Source organism: Pezoporus wallicus, unplaced genomic scaffold, assembly GCF_028554395.1.
Source record: "Pezoporus wallicus isolate ANWC-B61680 ecotype Strahan unplaced genomic scaffold, APGP_CSIRO_Pwel_v1 contig_360, whole genome shotgun sequence".
Classification (NCBI taxonomy): Eukaryota; Metazoa; Chordata; class Aves; order Psittaciformes; family Psittacidae; genus Pezoporus; species Pezoporus wallicus.
Window position 1 is genome coordinate 3,123,723 of NW_026640059.1, and position 18,682 is coordinate 3,142,404.

Here is an 18,682-nt window from a genome sequence, read left to right on the forward strand (position 1 = left end):
CACGTATTTTTATCCCTCCAACTTACACACAATACTCCACTCATGTAAAGTTCTTGCCACTACAAGAGCAATTTAGATGTCCACTGAAAACAAGATAACCCTTCTAAAGAAGAGGCATGTTTTATGCACTCAGGGAAGAGTTACATGGCTTTCTGCTGGTCACGCTGTACCGGTGTCTCCATTCCCCTGGCTCACTAAAGCTGAAAAATTGCCAGAGCAGCAAATATTGTGTGCATCACATCTGCAGTTAAGTAACCACAATCCTATGTTTTGCTAGATCCTTTCAGGGTGTTGGGTGCAGGTGGAGCAGGAGTGCTCAGTGTCACAGTGAACATAACGAAGACCTTTGAGAATGACAGCTGTCACACCAAAGTAAAGGAAATATACAAACCACTTCTACAGTCCAAGAGTCCAATATTTGTCTAATATCTTAGTGATTCTTTACTACCAGTTACTTATTTACCGGAGAGATTTTAATAAGAAAAATTTCACAGAATTAAAATCCTGAAATGATTTTAAAGGTACAAATTTAGGGGAAAAAACAGATTTCACTACAGAAATTGAAACATCACCTCAGTATTTAAAGCGTTTCTGTGATTCTACTGTTCTGACATTGCTAGCTGATAGACTACAATCCTAAAAAACCCTGTAAGCATGGGAAACCTACACAATGTTCATAACTTAACATTGAAAAAGCCACTTTTAAAGCAGTGGGTTACAATTTGTCAAAAAATAGCTCACCTCCAGGGTTGGAGATTCAGTGTGATATCTGCAGCTACGGTAAATCAGTGCAGCCCTGCTACCTTCAGCTACATTAACCTATACCGGCTGAAAACTGAACCAGAAGCTGCATAAGCTGCTGAAGGATTAAAATATTAGGCTGTAAAACATGAAACTTATGAGAGTGGTGAAGGCTTGAAAGAACAGCAAAGTGTAAAAACTAATCTGTGAGTGAAGTTTCCCCACATATACAATATGTAGCTCAGGCACATATTTGCAAACTTTGGCAATTCTGGCAGGAATATGAGAATGGAAGATGGATTTGACACACTGTAATTCTAACACGCCATAATTATACCTGTGAGAGCACACAGACACCAGATCCCACCAACACCAGCAGGGAATCAGGGAGGAATCCTGAGTCATGCTATTGAATGATGCTAGCAAACTGGATGCCACATAAGGTAATTAAGAGTTTCAGTCACATGTACAATACTTAACTGTCAAGATTTTGGCTCATTGAATGTGTACATGAAAAAAAAGAAACCGCACTGTGGCCATCTGCAACTGCTTTAAGAGGGGAAAATTTCCACACAAAACAGGAGTGTGGTTAATGCCAGAATGAAATAACTGGAAAACACATTTCCAAAACCAGGGTTTAGCTATTTATCATAGCCAAACCTTTTTTTTCCCCTGTAGTGTGACAGCCTCCTGCGGAAACTTCTATTTTCAAGCTGTGAAAATAGAAATAAATTTTATAGGGCTAAATTATACTTTGCTCTTACCAAAGAGAGTCCTGGGTAATGTTAACACACAAACAGGTGTAAATGAGTGCAGAATTTAACCCAATGAACTAAATAAAGCTCTTGTGCAACATCACTGATACCAACAAGCTCATACATGTGGTGTATTTAGTAAATGATTTTTAAACTGCTACCTCATAATGTGATGAATAACTTTTTATACTGAAAAAGTTTAAGAGCTGAAAACCACACCCAAGTGTATTTTCTGTAATTAGTTCTACAGATGGAAGGAAAGCTTTATAAAAGTATAGGCACTGAAGCACTGAATTAAGGAGGCCATTCAAAAATACTGCCTGCTGGAACTGAGGGATGTCCACAAACCCCAGCTACGCCCTGTGCCCATGTGCAGGCTATCTGTGTAATGTGCACATGTAAATCTGTAAAATGTTGAAACTTTCTGTGCATCTGCCAACACCACAAGCATATATTCCTATTCATATTTGAGAGATCACAGCCAGAAGTATTGTCTAGATAAATATATTTAGGAATGATTTGATCCTGTCATAGGGAAAGAAAAAAATACAGTAAGTAAAGCATTTTTGATCTTCTTTTCTAAGACTGTGAACTGCCTATAGAAAAAGAAGCCTGTAGTTTCTTAGAGAATACCCAGTGAAACAAATCATTGCCATCTCTCTAACTGAAAAGTATGGGATTAGAGCCAAGAGTTTCCATTCACAAAAAGCCTCAAGGAAACAGAATGGAGAAGGCTCTGACTCCCAGTGATTCCCACACCCACTGTACTGAGTATCACACAAACAAGGTCCTCTCAGATGGAACTCTACTACTCTCACCCTTCTTTATGTCCTTTGCCACATTCCAGCCTGTGCCAATTAACTGTCTGCATGGAATTCCAAAAAGAAAATATATCTGTTCATCTATCCAACACCTACTGGTGGATGCAGCAGCAGCAACTGCTTTGTTTCATTTAGATGAGCAGTAGCTAAGTAAAGCAATCCACCTACAGAAAACACTTCTGCTCACATGGTTGTGGTGATCGGAAGCTGCTGCTCATTGCAGGGAAGTTGGACTAGGTGGCCTTTGAAGGTCTCTTCCAACCTAAACTATTCTATGATGCTATGATCTAAGATGACCAAGGAATTGCCAACTGGTATTTTAATGCTAAAAATATCTGAAGTAACACAGCTGAAAGGAGAGGAGAATCTTCTGAAAAGCACCATTTTCTCAGTCTACCCTAGCCTGACAGGTAGTTAGGGTGCTATCCTCCTTCCAGGCACAGAAGTAAAACTTTTTTCATGTCTGTTAGACTTGCCTTAGGCAGAACAAGCGCAGGTAGAGTTCTGGGCTGAGACACAGTACTATGGAATGAGCTTGAGCAGTACAGCTGCAGCACATACACAGCATCCATGTACCGGTATGATATGTCACAGCCTGAACCCTGCCTCTGCCTGCTGCCTCTCACTGAGAGGCAACTGGGAATTGCCACCTGGGGAATCCTAGGAAAGGGAAATGCACTTCCTTCAAAATAAGAACACCACCTTTCTGTACTTTTTCCTTGCAAGGAACACTCTTAAGATTTGCCAAAGATGCAGAAGGACGTTTTAGCATTCTCCACATGCATAAGTGACTAGCCAGACCCTGAACTAGTTAAAATCATCATGCCACCTCAAGATAGCTACAGAAATGACTGAGTTGCAAGAAATACTACTGATGGCACTGCCAGAGACCACAGGCAGGATGGAGATAATAAAAAGCTTCAAGCCTGCACCTCTTGCCATTGTATGGTCCATTACACACTAAAAGTAGTTCTGTCAACCCAAGAGACACACATCAATATAATTTTGATGAATGGTCCTTTGGCTACCCTGAAGTAGTAAATATTAATGAGTATCCCTAAGCTTGCAATGACAGATCAGAACACATTACCTGTTTTTCTCTGGAGCACACACATACTGCTCCTATTCCTCCTGGACATTGACAAAAATGTATGTCAATAAAAAAAAATGAACTCTTCAAATGGCTGTACCTTGCATTGTGTTTTCTCCTTTGCCATTTAAGCATCATAGTCTAAAATCATAAGCTTTCCTCTACATGCAACAGGGGAAACTGTGCACTCAGGTGCTCTGTACCTCCACACCAGAAGCACATATCCCCACAGCTATCCCTCACAGTTATGGGCAATGCTACATGACTTTTTCACCTAGCACTTGCTCCTCTCCTCCTTACTCCCTACAGCTTCAGGCAGCTCTCCACCTGGCCTGCCATGGTCAGAACAGAAGCCAAAGAGAAAAAGGAATGTTTTTACTCAGTAATCCAGTTTTCATTTTTATAGGGAATATAAAACTTTATATTCCCTGCTCTATGTATGGCAGAAAGAAGGGACAGCTGTCACAGTGACACACAGGAGGGACTCAGTCAGGGAGCTCTCTCATTCCAGGGCAGCAGTAAGCTGAAGAAATTACAGAAGACTGAGAAGAAAAAAATTGAGAGGACAGAGAAAGGAATTACATAGAAACTTGAAAGGAGAACAGCAGAATTAAGTCATATCTGGTTTTGTGAGTTAATTTGGTAGACGGGGATCAAGAGGCACAGGGGTGCCTCAATCTTGAGGGCGAGACCAGCAAGAAATTATCCAGGAGGAGAGAAACAACGAAAATCCGTTATTACCACTGCACTGACCTGTAATCAAACCAGAGTGACCTGCCAAACAAGAAAATAACAGCTCTTTGTTGCCTACTAACCACTAAAAATGCAAGAGCACCTGAAGCATAGTCCCCTAATATCACCTCCAAGGCACTATTTTAGGGGCACCATAACCTCCAAATTCTTGGTTAGATTTTTCTTAAAACCTGACAGGCATCATTACAAGAACAGAGCTTCAAACTTGTGCACTTATATTTTATGTGGCCACTGCAATTCTATTTCAGACTGTAATTATCTTTGCAGGAAATTCTTGTGAAAACTGTAACTTTGAAATCTCTTTGGTAATTTTTCACACCAAATCAGTGGTGGGGCTCACAATAAATTGATATTGTGTCAGCCACCTTTGCTACTCCACTACATACCTAAAGAAAACTTTCCACCACATTAACATTTAATGAGATAGTGACCAACATTTAGCTATGTGAATAATAGGGCAATGCAATAACAAAGCTGCAGGATCCTCTGGGGTTCTGGACCATGCAGAAAGCTTTGCTTAGCTTCAGGCAGAAAAAGTGGGAAAGAATAAGAGGATTCAAGTTCAAGAGCAGAATAAGCTGTTAAATGCTTATAAAATTATAACAAGAATTAATACATACCTCACTGACCAAGCAAATGGCATACGGTATTTCCCCAGCTTGCTGCAGAACTGTTTATTGGATTTTAACACCTTCTGTGCACACTACAAAAAAAAGAAAATATTAATTATTCCATCAATATAATTATAATATCTGAAATGCTGCACACAGTGCATCCAAGTACTCTGCTGCTGAAGAGGGTATAGTGCCCCTAAAATAATTTAGCCTGATACTGCCCTTTATAGAAGGTTCTGGGAATACAGCAAAGACATCACAGATGAATACGATGATGCTGACAAATTAAACACCCTCACTATCCCTTCAGTCAGAACTGCATTAGTTACAGTTATTATTGCAGTTTTCTCTAATACACCCAATGCAGATGTACTGCCTGCTTTCAGGGAGAAAGAGATGCCCACCCCAGCTTTGCTTATATACAAAGTGCACTAACCCATGATTTCAAACAGACTGCTGAAAGAGAATTTCACTCTGCTAAGACATAACTACAGTAAGAATGACCACAAATAGATTTGTATGTTGCAGACAAAATGATACTTCATTCATTCCATCAGTGGAGTTTGGACATTTGTTTTCTTATGCGTGAACTCGTCCTGTTCAGCAACCATACACTGGTGAGTTTTGTAAGCCCAATTTGCAATGTCTTCAGCTTCCAATAGGGTGAGGCTGACAAAGAAGGAACTGATGTTCCTGTTACATTACCTTAAACGAATCAGGATTTTTAATGTAAGGTTCAGCGCTGCTGGCAATGTTTCCCGTAAGCACCTTTTCTATTTTTGCCACTAATACTATCTCAGAATGAGGATTACTTATGGAGAAAAGAGCCTGTGGAGAAAAGAAAGAACAGTTTAAAAGTAAATAGCAATACAGGAGAAATTAAATACTGCCAGTGCTCTCAGTTGATGAGAACAGCAATAAACCAGATTCAGAAAGGATTATTGAGGATTAGTATCTCTCTACATACTCAATACGGCTGGATGGGAAATAAAATCTTTGTTCTACCGCTGAGGTAAGCCTGTGCATATGTAGCACCTTGCAAACAGACTGACTCAAGTCAAGAAGTTGTATGACCATGTTAGCATCACCTAACCTAACTATTCCTCTTGGACAGTACTTAAATGTTGGCCTAAATCAGTCACACATAAGGGCAATGACAGGGAGAAGAAAAGGTAATGTATGGAGTTTCAGAGTAAAGCTTATACCAACAGCAAGAATGTGGAAGAACTTTGAGAGTAATGCAGCACCTAAGTGTTGCTTTAAGTTGTGATTTTGTTTAACTGATTTGGAAGACATCAACCAATGCACCCAGAGCACAGGAAACGGGTGGTTTCACTGAATAGCAGATGGCAACCTTTTTCAAAGTTTTGACTGTAAATGGTTTTAAACTCTATACAGGGAGCTCAAAAATCAAGGATCTGTATTCAAGTACTGCCGATACACAAAAAAGGAGTATTCTTGAATGCAAGAAACAGTGGTAGTACAGATAAATTCTCTGATAAAAATGAATGCTACTGAACAGGTCACATGTAGAATACCTGTTTTGGGTATTTCAGCCATTCTTCTGGGAACCCCTTCACCCGTGGTTCTTCCATTTCATTTGAGTTTATATTCTCAACAGTGCCATTTTCTAATGAAAATGAGGAACCTGAAATCATCTGTCTAACGAGCGTGTGGTTCAAATCCACATGAAAATCAGCAGAGATCTTCTTGCCATCCCTGACATCATACAGCGCCACACTCACAAAGAATGGCTCTACCTGAAGAAAACACCAGAAACATAAAATAGCGATAGCTGAGAGCAAGGTGGTAGATTATCTTTTAATAGGTTTCTGCAACTACAAAAAAACCCAGAAAGCAAACAAATATTACTTACAAATTATGACATACATTAAAAACACACGTCCCTGCAAAAGCTAGTTTCCAACCATGTGATTTTAGGGGCTTTTATAGGTAGTTTGATAACAGAACAGTAATTGACAGCTAATTTAGAAACTTGCAGAATAGAAAGCAAATGTATTTGTCACAGATCACTATTAGAGTAAATTGAATAGAGCCACAAAGAAACATTTTACAGGATTTTTAGAATGTCAGTTCAAAGCCATTATAAAAGAAAGAAGAATGAGGGTGGGCTTTCCTGGGATTGTCAGAAATGCGGCACTAAGATGACAAAATGTGAGTAGATGAAAAATGTTTACTGGTACAAACACAAATGAGTGGGTGTATTATTCTCTTGGAAACACATGTTTCATTTTTCTAGGAAACCAAGAGCATTCAAACCGCTGACAGTACCCACTTATTCTATTGCATAGTATCAGGGAATTAAATCCTATGACTGTAAGTAACCTCCAAAGAGCCTCCACAGTTCTGATGAAATAAATCAGTCTCAGAATAACACCTTCTGAGCTGTTCATAAATCAGAATCTTTAAACTTTGGAGATAAAGAACAATGTACAGCAGGCACAATATTCTGTGCTTTTCCAGCCTCTGTAGTGAACTACTGCATGCCCTTGGTACAGTTATCATGTCTTCATTTAAACAGTTATTCCAGTCTGCCAAAAAAGTATTGATTACATCATGCTGAATGTGCACTCACTGCAGAGGTCATCTTCAAATGAAAAAAAAAAAAATTAGAAAAAAAAAAAAAATCAATGCCTCATATGTAATGTATGAAAGTTGAATTACCAGGACACTGATTTCTCAAAACTTTCCTGCTTCAGAGGAGAGCTAACTAAAAGCTATAGACTGACACCTGTGTCTTGCTTTCCCGGCCCTTTTTTCTTAAAGTAAGAATAAGTAAAATTTTCTGGTTTGTCCTGCTTTTAGGTTTTTTTTTTTCCACCAGGTGAAGCAGCCAGTCCTTTCTATTTTGCCTTCTCTTCTGTAATTTAATCTGCTTGGTTCCTGGTCTCTCTGTGAAAAACAAAAAAACCAATTCAGCAGCAACTGATATTCCGTTGCCTCCCTGCATAGGTCTTGACAGTTTAAGCTATTGTTAAGGAACATCAAGGATTTTAATGTTTTAAATTCCATATTGAACTGTAGGTAAAATTTGACAACCTAAATCAGCTTCAAGATATTTACTGAAAAGTTTGTCAATTTCATTATTCGGTTCTAAGGGATGGGCAGAGGAGGAGGAGGAGTAGCGACAGCAGTATGTGTGCGTGACACGTCTTAACTTTACAGTCTCTTTACAAAGAGCCAAGTGTACAGAAAGATGGAATAAAAGAAAAAGAAAGAAAGAAAAGAAAGAAAAAACTCACAGGGAGATAACTAAAACTTACATTGGTCAAAGGATCATTTTCATTTTCAGTAACACAGGCCTGGAGATTCAAACTGAGGGATTTGCAAGTGATCAGGATCCTCTTTGCAGGCTTTTCTTCAAATGGCTTTATCACCGAGTTTGTCCCTGGAAACTCCTTTTTCTGAGGACTCAATGACTAAAATAAATTGGCAATACGTTATATATAGGAAAAGTATGACACGCCAAAACTAAGTAAGCTTTTTAGAGGTCCTGGCAGTCATGAAGCACCTGGAAAACTCAGAGTCACTACTGATATGTTCACATTACCTTGCTAAATGAGTGTTACTCCTAATTTATAGATGAGGAAGCAAAGCAAAAATATTACCTAAGGACATACCATAATGTAAGAGGCAGAAAGATGGATCTGAGTTATGTTTCCTATAATTTTGGTTCTAATCGTTTCTTGTTTGCTTACCACTTCTGAAACTTTTCATCTTAATTTCCTCAAACAGACTAAACAGCCTCATATTTTCAGACTATAACACCACATTTTAGGATTAGGCTTCAGAACTTTTCTCTTACTTATACATCACACCACTATTTCAATTCACTTAATACTTTTAATAACGGTGCTGCAGTTGATTGACAAAAGCTTCAAGTTTTAATATATTACTGATCCCAATTTTTCTCACGTCTCCTTTTTAACTGAAGTTTCCAGTTAAATCACCAACAAATGTACATTCCGTGCAAGGAATAACACTCTTTCAAGTATGAACTCTGACACTGAATGATAAGAAAGCTGAAGATAAAAGGAAAAGCAACCTGCCCTTTCTACATTTCCACCTAAACTTCTTTTCACATAGACAACCTTTTCTAACTCCAACTGTAATTTCCCACTGCTTTTTATATCCATTCAGATTTCTGTAGTGAAATTCAGTGTAATGAATAACAATAAAACCACTGTTCTGATAACATACCCAGTCCAAGAGAAGATTTTGCTGCTGTAATATCTTCAGTTTGCTTTGATGAGTCAAAGCTTATCTATCTATCCTGGACTTGATGACCTTCAGAAGTCACTTCTACCCTCAACCATTCTATGATCAGATATCGTTAGAGTCTATACCGAAATCTCTACAGACCAGAGATAGCTCCCCTCACCCTTCAAAATTGAAGTCTCAGGTACACCCAATTGCTTGCTGGACTCCAACCCACTCTGGTGGCTTAGCTAACTCACTTGTATTTTAAAACTTCAAAATAACCTGGGGGAAAAATAAATATACATCACTTACTACTATATCAGGATCCAAAGAGAAAAGATTTAGCCGCTCTGTATTTCGAGAAGCTTTCACCGTTTCTTCTGTTTCTGTGATGTACTGGGGTGACAGATAATAAATTAGTTTTCTGCATAAGAACAGAAATCCATGGAGTTGTTAAGACTTCTAAATGAATAATCAATGTTTCATTTCTCACAATACTTCAAATTTCTGCAGTAGTTATCCCAAAGCACCTTCAAGCACTCTTTGAGTGTTATATGCTTGTGAAGCAAGGATTTTCAGGCCATGATACACTTCTAAGGAGCCCCAAAATAGATCAGGTAATTAAAATTCATATATGTTACTAAACACAATGTTGTCATTGTGTAAGATGTCAGAACTGTAGATCACTGTGCTAAAACAAATTTAGGGATTCCCAAGTTGAGGTAAAACCAAAGCAAACCAAACTATCCCCACAGAAAAACACTTGGGAAGAGTTACAGCAGAAAGTGAGGCAGGAAAGTGCAGTTCAGCCTTAGAAGGTGGGCAGTCACACAGTTTGCAAAAGTAAGGCTGGGAGTCCTCTCCACATCCATCCTTCTGTCACAAGGCAAGATCAGTCACACCTGTCTTACTTCTGACGGACACTTGCCTACATTAATATTAAGTTCTCTGATAAAAGTAACTCAACAACCTCCTGAATCCACCTGGTGCTTTCCTACCCTGCTTTTTAAAAGTTTATCCTTATGTCTAACTTTGGTATTTTTTCCCCTGCTATTCAAGCCCATTTACCCAATAGGTAAAGTATGTCCTATGCATTCCCTTCCCTTGACAGATCCCTCATGATACCTTTGAAACATTTTTCCTCAGTCTAAACATGCTCAGTTCCTTCAGTCTTCCTTTGCACTATGCTTTTCCTAATGCGTCATTATTTTTCAATCTCTGCACTATTAATGGAGTCCACAACTTTCCTGGTTGCCCAAGACTGAGCGCAAACCTTAGCTGACATGGTACAGGTCCCATTCAACATTTTGTGTTTCTCACGGTAGTGTGACATTGCTGACACACATTAAATAACAAGCAAGACCAAGAGCTCTGTGTTCACTTCCTAACATGGTCCACCCATGCAGAAGCAGGTCCTGATGTGTCCCTGGTCTACTGGTTTAGTTTGAGATGGGATCAGAAAATTTACCTGCCGTGGACTAGGGACCACTGCGGTCAGGCCTAGATAGCAAGGGGGATGGAGAGGCGACACACTAGGAATTAACACTTTAAAGGGCAATACAGGCATCACAGAATATGCAGACTGTCTACTTTAGCCTTGCAGGCCATCAGTGGTCTTTGAGCTATCTTTAAGATACATTTGAGATATCTGCATTACGCAAACCATTAGAAGTATCTATCGACAGATGAGATGATCAGATACTGCTCTTGTCCTTAATAGCTCAGTTACGTTTTATCTGGTTGGTCAGTTTTTATTTCTTTTTGTGTTTGGGTTTTTTTTTTTTTTTTAATTCTAGATGACCACTTCATATATATGACTACAACCTACATTAAAATATAGACAAAAGTCTGTCCTCATTTGAATATACAGCTTTCAGTTCAAATCTGTGGGACTAACATCCTCAACTAGCATTTGGCTGTGTAGATAGCATCTATAGCAGCTCACTGATAGAAGATTACAAAACCAGATCATACGATCATTTAAGAAAAAGCAGTGAAACACTTCTAATCTAGTTTTCCATCAAAAAAGCTTCTTATCACGGTCTACAATTATCTCATCCACATGAAGCAGTTTCTGTGATCCAGCAGATGAAATCTCCTGACACATATATCTTTCAATGAAATTACGTAAGGGGATGAGCAGTTCACAGCTTGTTTCTTTGCAAGTCACACAGGAAATCTTGGCTCTCCAAAGGCCAAACTCTTCTAAAATGCAGTTAACAGGAGTAAATATTTCACAGCTAACTGCAGGGATCAGATTCTTATTGACTTCACACATCCAAATCAAACCACTCTAGGGAACACCCACTTTCTTTATGTTCAGTGGAGCTTTTCTCATCTAAACAAAGCCTGTCTTCTGTTCAGAAAGAGAATTATTCCTGTCATCTGTCATGCTTCTAACAATCACAATGGGCCGTCCTATATATTCAAAACTTTCACAGTATAAATGATCATCTATTGGCAGTCATTTTTCACCTAGTTAGCACTACTATTAAACTTGTAAAGACAAATATAATTGCCATTACTTTTGCGAAGTCTGGGTGCAAGGTGTTTTCTGAAGAATCAGTCTCTTCTTGAGAGCAATCACAATTCAATGAAACTTCTGCAGGGTCTTGAAAAGAATTAAAAAGAAAAAAGATATTGTTTTTATTACACTGGCTATAAACATTGGGTTAAAAAAAAATCCCCATGCTATTATTTTTATTCCCTTTAATATCACTGGGCTAACAAGTGGAAAAGATAACTAATGCAAACCTCTGTCCTCCTCAACCTCACCTCCCACTGTTGCTTACTGTATCAGAGAATCACAGAATGGTTTGGGTTGGAAGGGACCGTAAAGATCATCTAGTTCAAACCCCCCTGCCGTGGGGAGTGACAACTTCCACTAGACCAGGTTGCTTCAAGCCCCGTCCAGCCTGGCCTTGAACTCTGCCAGGGATGGGGCAGCCACAGCTTCTCTTGGAAACCTGTTCCAGTGCTTCGCCACCCTCATAGTAAAAAATTTCTTCCTAATGTCTAATCTCAATCTCCCATCTTTTTCAGTTTAAAACCATTGCCCTTGTAAAAAGTCCCTCTCTGTAATTCAATCTCAATATGTAAGAAGAGGCCTGACTTCTCAGTGAAACATCTGACACATTCATTCATGACAAATATTCATGCCCTCAACAAAGACACCTTCCTTTGCTTCCTTGCTATTGGTCCCTTCTGAGGCAACACCAAAGGTTTATGTCAACTGAAAGACTTTGGACTCCCAGTAAAGGGAGTCTTCAGTGAGGCATGGACCACCTCACCTCCTCTTTGGGAAGGGGAGGAGTGCAGTTCAGACTCCATGAGCTGCATATCTATGGATCCAGAGAACAGAACTACACAGCAACCTCTTTGCTTTACTTAGCTCACTAGGGACCGTTCTGCTTTCACTAGGTAATTCAGCCCAATGTGAAATAAGTCATTAGAGCCACTGAGGGCTCTTCTGCCAAGAAAGCATCATGCCTTTGGACAAGTTAACTCCATAGTACATTTCTGTTGCTCGTTATCAGTTTTTTTTTTACCAGTAGAGACTTCTGTTTTTTGTTAGCCTTATGTCTTTGACCTTTTAAACACATATTTCTTCCTGTTTCATTAATAACCCTTATGGGTGGGATTTTCAGAAGTACTTCTCCAATTCTGAAGTGCAAGTCTCTTGTGCTTCCAAATTATAAAAACGTCTTTGGCTATATGAAGAGTATCCTGTTCCTCCAAAATTGGAATTTATTATAAACAACAGGCTAAAGCCTTCAATTAGCTCTGAACTTCCCCAAGATTCAGATGCATGTGGATTCAAAGCTTTGATCCAGCTCAGAGCACAAGCAGTTCAAATCTGTATTAAGATTTCAAGTGTTTTCAGTCTTAGAACTTCAGTTGAGGTTCATTCAAACTGAACATGGATTTATTGTGCAGAAGTTACTGCCACATGAAAAGTACAGTATAACTGAGCATCCAAGTCTTTCTTCCATAGTGAAAGCATATTAATCCACACACTCACAAAAGCAAGACATGAAAAGTCAATAAGCTTCCACAGAAAGAGCAGTATACCACAGCTGGGACCTTTTTTTAACATTATTAGCTCCAGATTTTTAGAGACAACAAAACGCTGGAAAAAGCACTGATCGAACCTCTCTCCAACACAAAACTCTTTAAAACCTTCAGACTCCCAAGCCAGTAAAACACAAAGTACTGTAAAGTCATCGACAGAGAGGACTATATTTAAAAAGAGCTGCATATGCAAAGCAGAGCCACGTTTCTCCTGCTGACTTTGCGGGGAGCAACTTTACCTCCCCTATAGCATTTTGAAACGATCTGTGGGGAGTTAGCTGACATTGTTCAGGGATTGCCAAAAGACTGGTGCTGCTTCGTCAGAAATCAATAGGTGCAGAATCCATTACAGACTCAGGCAGTTAAAATGATTCAATAGTAATATTCAAATGTTCAATTCTTTGTATTTGATTAAAAAAGAAACCTAACAATACAAGAGACTATTCACTCTTACCCAGTTTCAGGTCAGTGAGATCTGCACTTTTCCTCTCCTGAATGGTTCCCTCTGGATTTATTTGCAGGATTTTGTTGAGAGTGAAAATCCAGTCATCCATATCCTGCTCATTTTCAGCTGCCAGCACAAAGTATGTGAGGTCATTCATTTTCAACTCAAAGGCATGTTTCCTAAGCCTGTTATTCTGTTGGAACAAAAGGAAAAGAAAAATAAATACTAGAACTAATTATAAAAAAGTACTGAAATAGACATCCATAAGAAAGACTTGTATATATCACTCCTTAAACAGAACATTCAAGCAAAACTTTAAAAGAAAATTCAGCACTCTAATATTAGTACAAATTTATGTCAATTTATTGTTGGGTCTTTGTGTATCTAAGATCTTCTATGGCCAAATATCTATCAATTTCTGTCATAAGAATTAACAGGTGCTCAGTTACTGAAACAGCTCAATAAAATTGAACAAAGTGATGTGATCAAATAGAATGTGCTTCATTCCTGAAATTTATCAAATTAGTGAGGCTTTTATCTCTCAGTCTTATGAAGGCAGTTGCATCAATTTTCTTTCCTCCTTGCTTAAATCTCAAAGAACACTGATGTGTCCTACCCCCTATTACTTCATCAGACTTTTACAACCACTGACTATGGACACTGGCATCACTGTTTCGTTTTTAGTATTCCAGAAAATTGCCATGACTTTGTTGACACATCTAACCTTAGAGTGATGCTGATAAATTAAAAACAATTCATCTACTCCATAACTGGCCATTTGACTCCACTTAGTTTTCTTTATTAGCAGTCTCAAATAATATGACAATGGAGGCCTGTAGTTCTACATACTATAACTATTTCTCAGCACAGTCCTATATCAATAAGTTACTAAGAATAGCTTCTAACCCAGATACTGAGATGATAGTGGTATTTTTATTTAAGAGGAACAGAGGAACAGAATCTGATACTGATTAGCAGAGGAAGAGACAGAGAACCCAAGGCACTCAGAATAAAATTCCATTAACATTTTTTTCCAGCAGCAGAGGTGGTTTAGAAGATCCCTCCCCAATCTGCTGTTAATAACTTGCTCCAGTCCTTACATTACATGTCATGATCCAGCTCAGGAATCAGTTAAGACTGAAAAACTTCTGGAGCTTCTTGGGTCAACAGAATCAGTCAAATCTTGGCTTTTCAAACTGACTTGGGATCATGTGTTTGTGTATGTGCATGCACATGCATTATTTTTTAGTTTTGCTACTGGAAATTCTCTTGGCACAAAATAGTTTTCCTCTCAAGTATTTTATTGAGGTGAAAATTCTTTCAGGGATATAAATTTCATCCAGCATAGGGTTTTGTAGCAATTGGTTCTCAGGTGCTCAATATTTTTATTGATCCTTAAATCACTCTAACCCTCCAATCACTGCATACATTCAAATTAAGGTAAAACAAAGACTAACATTTCACTGAAGCCTATTTTCACTCATAACATTAGGGCTTGACCAAGAGCTAGAAGGTGAACCAAACTGAGCCATAAATCTTAGGCAGTGGCCATTCAAACTTGTAAAGACAGATTATTTGTATAAGTGGATTGTTTATAGCAATTTATGCACAATCTATGAAGAAAAATTCTGTGTTTTGATTTATCTTCATAAAGTTCTGAACAGCATTAAAATGAATGTATTTCTTGTCTATATTATGTACTTCCCCCAGTCATGGCCAAAATCTTCCAATCAGGTACTATAACACCATTAGACATAATCTATTAGACATAATCTATTAGAGCAATACATCTCACATGCTGAATCTTAAGAACATTAAGGCAGGAAAACTTCAATATCCACTTTTCCATCTGCACTTCAGACTTCTGGCAAGCAGACGAGGTCTACAGCAAAGTCTTTGTTTCAAATCTAAAGCCAACTATTTTTTCCCTGATCAGGAAACAGGAAAAAAGAAAAGTACCCTTTCTCAGTTTGCTTCTCTATAAATTCTTCCATGTGGTATGTGGACCTTGAGGTTGATTTGTAATCTTCACCACTTAATTCCAAGTTTAAAATTTCTTCCATAAGGAAATAATACAAGATTCAAAAAAAAAAAAACTATATGAAAGAAACATGAGGCTAAGTCTAATGCCTGCAGGGTCATTCTTCCAAAATAACAGAATTGTTTTGGAAGTATTTTGTATTTTCTCTGGAGATGATTTCTCCAGGATGTTTACTTGTATCAAACAGAAGCTCAAAGTCATTCATAGAAAGTTAAATGATTTATGGTGGCATTAAAACTCATTAAATCAGAACTTTTACATCACAGTTTTCCTCTAAATCTTCAGTTTTACCCAACTCTTTCTTCACATTTTATGGTATGCCTGTTTATGGCAACTGTACAATAGTTTCTTTTTTTTTCTCAGACCTATGATTCTAATTTCATCACAGACTGTGAGAGCTAGCTGATAATCCTTGCTCTCTTAGCCCTTTGGCTATGACTCTCACTTCTTATTAGTGAAGACAGCTGATAAATTTGTGCATCCCATTCTAAATGTCAGTCACAGAACAATCGCAAAAACTAGTGTTGTAATAGGCGAGAGGAGAACCTAAAGTTCAAACAATTGCAGGAACACTGCAGACTTAGAAGGCAGATGCTAAAGTTCAGGAGAAGGATTTCAAAAGTATCTTGAACTTTTTTATTAGAGGTTAGTCAAAAAGACAGCAGTCAAGACATTGCTGCTGTCATGGAGTGTCAGAAAACACAGCAGAACAGGCACCCTCTGGGATAGCAGTTAATCTGCACCTAAAACCACACTACAGCGATGTTCAGGGCCTAACCAGAGCTCTGGCTGAGACCCATCTTAAAGGACACACTGCCAGCAAGCAGTAGCTTCTAAACAGGATTTCTGTATAAGAGTCAGCTCTATGGCTTCTGCCACAATTCCAAGCTACCTTTCAAATCAATGGACTGACACTGGCAAAAATCATTGCTCTTCTACATATTTACCTCCATCCTGTCCTGTACCTGTTTAAAATAAGAAACAGCCCTTGTAACTGCACAGGGTAGACAGTCACTCCCTGCAGATCTGGTACTTTCTTGGGTGCAGGAATGAGGCTCTGCAGGGACTGTCAGCAAATGCTTGCTCCCTGAATGAATTACTCACTGACAGTGTTTCTTGCTCTGAAGGGGTTCAGTGGTGAAGGAGAGACCTCCCAATCAACAGAAGCATGTTTTTATCAGAGGTCTTCCATTGCATTACCTGAAAGGTTTCTTTCAAAGCAACTTGCAAATCAGTCTGCACTAGCACTGTCACCAATCTTTACAGGTTAAGGAATAAAGTATAACTAAAAAAAGGAATTTCCTTATTCAGTGACACAAGGGGCTAGATCAACTACAGTACATCCTACTGAAATGACATCTTGTGTAGAACAGAAAAAAGGGGAAAAAACCCTGAAATACATTGACAGAGGAAAGGCAGAAGTAGAAGGGGGTAAAAAGATGAGGACTCAATCCTAGTGGGAATAAAAAACCCAAAAGGTGGTATCAGACATTTCTTGGTATTTATTTTTCCAAGTCACAATAAACAAGAAGGCTGTGTCCTACCTGCTGCCATTAAGACTCTAACACCTCCAAAAGTGCTGATCTTCAAGAAGGCTCAGGATACAGGATTAATTTACCACTCGGCCAACAGCCAGTGTTTGTAACCTGAGTTTCTTTAACCCACAACAAGCACATATGCTCTTAGCAAGCATCAAGTAAAATCTGGCAGCTAACAAAATAATTTCAGTGCAAAGTAACATTTTATGATATTTTTTTTTTCATGTGTGCCATGGGCAAAGAACATATGCATCATCTGCTACCATAATTCAACTGTGGTCTTCGTAACCTGTCAGTCTGAGCACTTGCATTGATTTCATAAAAAAACTAATGGAATTTTCATTTAATGAAACTCTTAACGAGACCACTATTCCACTCATTGGGACACCCAAACAATACAGCGAAATAAAATGAAACTTACCTGTACAACTCCTGTACAAGAATCCAAGAAAATACATCCCTTTGGCTCCTTGGATATTTTTTCATCTTTGTAAAAATTCATAATATATGAGTTATCTGACAACTGTGTCAGCTGGAAGTAACGCTTTTTGAATGACTGAATAGGGGGAGGAAAAAAAAGAATGACAATTGTTGTACTTCCGATTATTTCCACTGACACTTTAGTCACAGGGATAAGATAATAAGCAACTCCTAACTGCACTTCAGTCACACTATTTTGCACACAACTGCAATATTACTTTACTATTATTCACAATAATGTAATCAAACCTGAGAATAAACAGCTAAATGACAATGGCAAACTAGCATGCCTCTGTGGGGGATATAAACCCAAATGGAATAAAGAAAGAATAATGCTGCGCCCTTACCCGAACAGTAATACTGTTGTTTACAGTGCTGTTGAAATTCCCTTTATAAAGCCATCCAGACTTGTAAACTCCTGCTGCTAATCCTCCTCCTCCACCACCACCACCTTTTGAAGATGAGTGGGATGTTGTATCCTGTATGAAAGACATGATTAATATTGCATGGATTTGCTTTTTGAATTCTAAGACAAAAGAAAACTAATATGTACCTACTTGACAACAAATAATCATCCTTTCATTCCTTTTAAAATAAGACATTATTAATATGCCTGCTGTGTGTATGATGACATAAGAGACAAAGCTGTTCCACTAACTTCAGTTATTTAAAATATGAAATATTTTACAGGAGATAACAAGCCTCCATTATCATTCTTTATTTGATATTAAAGCAATAAATAACTCTTCCCCAGGGGGAAAACCCCAGCAAAACCCAGAATACATACTTCATCCTTATCTACATCTTCATGATCGATTTCAAATGAATGTGAAGGCAGTTTCTCTGGTCTACATTCACTTCTAGGAGGAGAGAAAAAATGTCTTTAATCATTATTGTTTTTTTAAATAATCATGCACCTGCTATTTCAGAGAGGCAACCACCCCAAACCCTCATGGCACCTTCAATACACCTATTGCTGTGATCCTATTACCTCCTTTAAATATCACTAGTGTTTCAAAATACAGCTTTCTTTTAATCTCCATCTATCTTTATTTCAACACTATGAAGCTGCAACAATTCTATGCAATGTCTTCATTACTTTTTTACCACAA

At 38.3% G+C, this 18,682-nt stretch overlaps 1 protein-coding gene across 9 annotated transcripts in view; it reads right to left on the reverse strand.

Moving 5' to 3' along the window:
* DOCK10 (dedicator of cytokinesis 10) overlaps positions 1–18,682 on the reverse strand; it is a 161,068-nt gene that overhangs the window by 57,148 nt on the left and 85,238 nt on the right. For all 9 annotated transcript variants that reach the window (XM_057417153.1, XM_057417156.1, XM_057417157.1 and 6 more), the window contains exons 5-14: positions 18,358–18,430; positions 17,918–18,049; positions 17,512–17,646; positions 13,521–13,704; positions 11,521–11,606; positions 9,308–9,391; positions 8,059–8,214; positions 6,313–6,534; positions 5,480–5,602; positions 4,781–4,863 (exon numbers count right to left, since the gene is read on the reverse strand). In XM_057417153.1, coding sequence (XP_057273136.1) covers positions 4,781–4,863; positions 5,480–5,602; positions 6,313–6,534; positions 8,059–8,214; positions 9,308–9,391; positions 11,521–11,606; positions 13,521–13,704; positions 17,512–17,646; positions 17,918–18,049; positions 18,358–18,430 — 1,278 coding nt within the window. The remainder of the gene's footprint in view (positions 1–4,780; positions 4,864–5,479; positions 5,603–6,312; positions 6,535–8,058; positions 8,215–9,307; positions 9,392–11,520; positions 11,607–13,520; positions 13,705–17,511; positions 17,647–17,917; positions 18,050–18,357; positions 18,431–18,682) is intronic.